Raw genomic sequence first — 2,500 nt, 5'->3', positions numbered from 1 at the left:
AAGACAAGTCACGGCAAGACAAAACAGAAAAAAAGACGGATAAAAACATGACGGGAAAAGATAAGACAAGTCAAAACAATAAAAAAGGCCAGACACTGCAAAACAGAGAGTAACGAAAAACATGCAAGAAAAGACAGAACAAGACAGGATGAGTCAGGAAGACAGGATGAGACAAGACAAGACAAGACAAGACAATACAGGGCGAGACGGGAAAAGACAGGACGAGACATGAGAAAGAAAGAAAAGAAATGGCAAGACAGGGTAAGACAAGACGTAACAAGACAAGAAAAACAAGACGATACATGAGAGAGGACAAGACAGAAGAGAAAACAAGGCAAGACAGAGCAAGACAGAAGATAGAACAAGAAAAGACATGACAAAACAAGACAGGACAAGAAACGACATGACGAGGATAAGACAAGACAGGTGAAGACAAGACAGGCGAAGACAAGACAGGCGAAGACAAGACAAGTGAAGACAAGACAGGCGGAGACAAAACAAGACAAGCCAAGACCAGACAAGCGAAGACAAGAGACAAGCAAAGACAAGACAAACAAAGACAGGACAAGCAAAGACAATACAAGACAAGTGAAGACAAGACAAGCGAAGACAAGACAAGACAAGACACTGACCACGGCGGCGGGAACGTAGGTGGGGATGGTTTCGAAGTACTGGAGCGACGTGGTGTAGGAATCGAAGCACGAAGTAGATGATGAGGTAGAACGTGGCCCAGGAGAACGGCCGACGTGCCGCACGTTCCGCACAGGAGAACGTACTTCCGGTTCCAGCTCTTGTACCACGGCCGGGACCGGTCTGCAAAGAGAGAAAGAGAACGTAAGAATGGAGGTGCCTGCAAGGGACCATATGGCCTACACTAGGCAGTTCCGTGCCCTTTACCAGTCCTGTCATCTTCTTCCATAAAGTTACCTCATCTTCACTTAAGACAGCATAAGAACATAAGAATGGGGAGGAGACTGCAAGAGACCATAAGGCCTACACTTGACAGTTCCATGTCTCTTACCACCTGCCATCCCCATCCATAAAGCTATTTCATTTTCTCTTACAATAACAATTAGGTTCAGTGCTCACTACCTGGTTACTAAGTCTATTCCATTCATTAATCACTCTATTGGTACACGTAATTCCTTCTTTAAATTTAAATTTGTCCAAACTGTAAAACCATTTACTGCGAGTTCCAGCCTGCTGTCTTAATATGATGACTGTGGTCTTGCCTGGCGTCATCTCTTACGAAGGCCCTTGACTAAGGGGAAAGTGGCGGGAATGGCTAGTGAGAGAGGTTTCGTTATTCGTTAACCAAAGATCCTGAAAAATCATATGAGGGGCGGCATGATATCGCGTTCTCCAAAGAGTATAATATTTTATATATATATATATATACCGACCCGGTATAAGAAGAGCCCCATACCGACATTTGTGGACTTAATCAACAACAAGAAATAACAATATTGTACAGCGTACTGTTTTTTTTTTCTAATGCTTGTAACAACATCTTTTCACTGTTATATTCTATAATTTTAGAATTCTGTAGGCTGTATATTTTCAGCAGTAATGCTGCTATACTCAATGAACCGTATATCATTATTAGTATTATTCATTATTATTACACATACACACACAACCTAGATAGTTGATGGGCGCGCACTCACAATAGATAAATAAATCTAGAATATAATTATGAGGTCCAAATCTAATTTAAATCTTATATTTTACTGGTTTAACTCCCTTCCGTTCTGGGTGGTACTTTTCCTGTTAACCCAACTGCACCTCCAGGGCGATTTTATTCAGTTGCAAGGCGACCCCTACGGAACTCCGTTTAGAGCTTTTGTTTCTCCAGGTTGCCAGGTGATTTTTATTCCTGCTAAAAGGGTCCACACCACAGTAAATAGATAAATTTTGGAGTCCCGGCTGGCGTCAGAGGACGCGTTATGGCTTCTATGTCTGGGGTATGTGGACCTGAGGTCAGACATGAAAAAAACAAATAATAAAAAAAATAAATAAAAAACAACAAATAACAATTACACAAAATGAGGAAAGCCCAAAAAAGTGTTGTTTTGTTGATCAGTATAATTTTTTCTTTCTTATTTTCTTTGACAGGGTTCGAATTTTCAAGGGTTTCCGAATTCGGAAAAAGAAAAGGAATAAAGGCCAAATCTAAAATGCCCAGCCAATTTATGGCTATACGTGTCTATAACCTGACCACACTGAACCCAACCTATCCCCCTAATTGTACTTTTAAAAAAACTCTGGCGGATTTTTCGCCAAAAACCGCCACGGCGATGGTCATATCGCCATATCAATAGTGGTTTAACCATAATCCAATTTTCATAGATATTTCTATACATATGATTGCCACTCGGGTACGGGAAATGACCATAGCAATTTCCATAGGACAAACGGACATTAGCAAATGTCCCACCACTTTCTATCTAATTTTTATTTGGTTTGTCAGTTTGTTGTGGGTTCGGACGGAGGCTTTGTG

At 41.0% G+C, this 2,500-nt stretch overlaps 1 protein-coding gene across 1 annotated transcript in view; it reads right to left on the bottom strand.

The window, feature by feature from the left end:
• LOC143037370 (uncharacterized) overlaps positions 1-2,500 on the bottom strand; it is a 108,469-nt gene that overhangs the window by 77,898 nt on the left and 28,071 nt on the right. The window contains exon 4 of the mRNA XM_076205508.1: positions 633-813. Coding sequence (XP_076061623.1) covers positions 633-813 — 181 coding nt within the window. The remainder of the gene's footprint in view (positions 1-632; positions 814-2,500) is intronic.

The sequence above is a fragment of the Oratosquilla oratoria genome, chromosome 22, assembly GCF_046742065.1.
Source record: "Oratosquilla oratoria isolate Oo_2021 chromosome 22, ASM4674206v1, whole genome shotgun sequence".
Lineage (NCBI taxonomy): Eukaryota > Metazoa > Arthropoda > Malacostraca > Stomatopoda > Squillidae > Oratosquilla > Oratosquilla oratoria.
The sequence above is the reverse complement of the archived record's forward strand: the minus strand, read 5'-3'. Positions and strand labels throughout refer to the sequence as shown.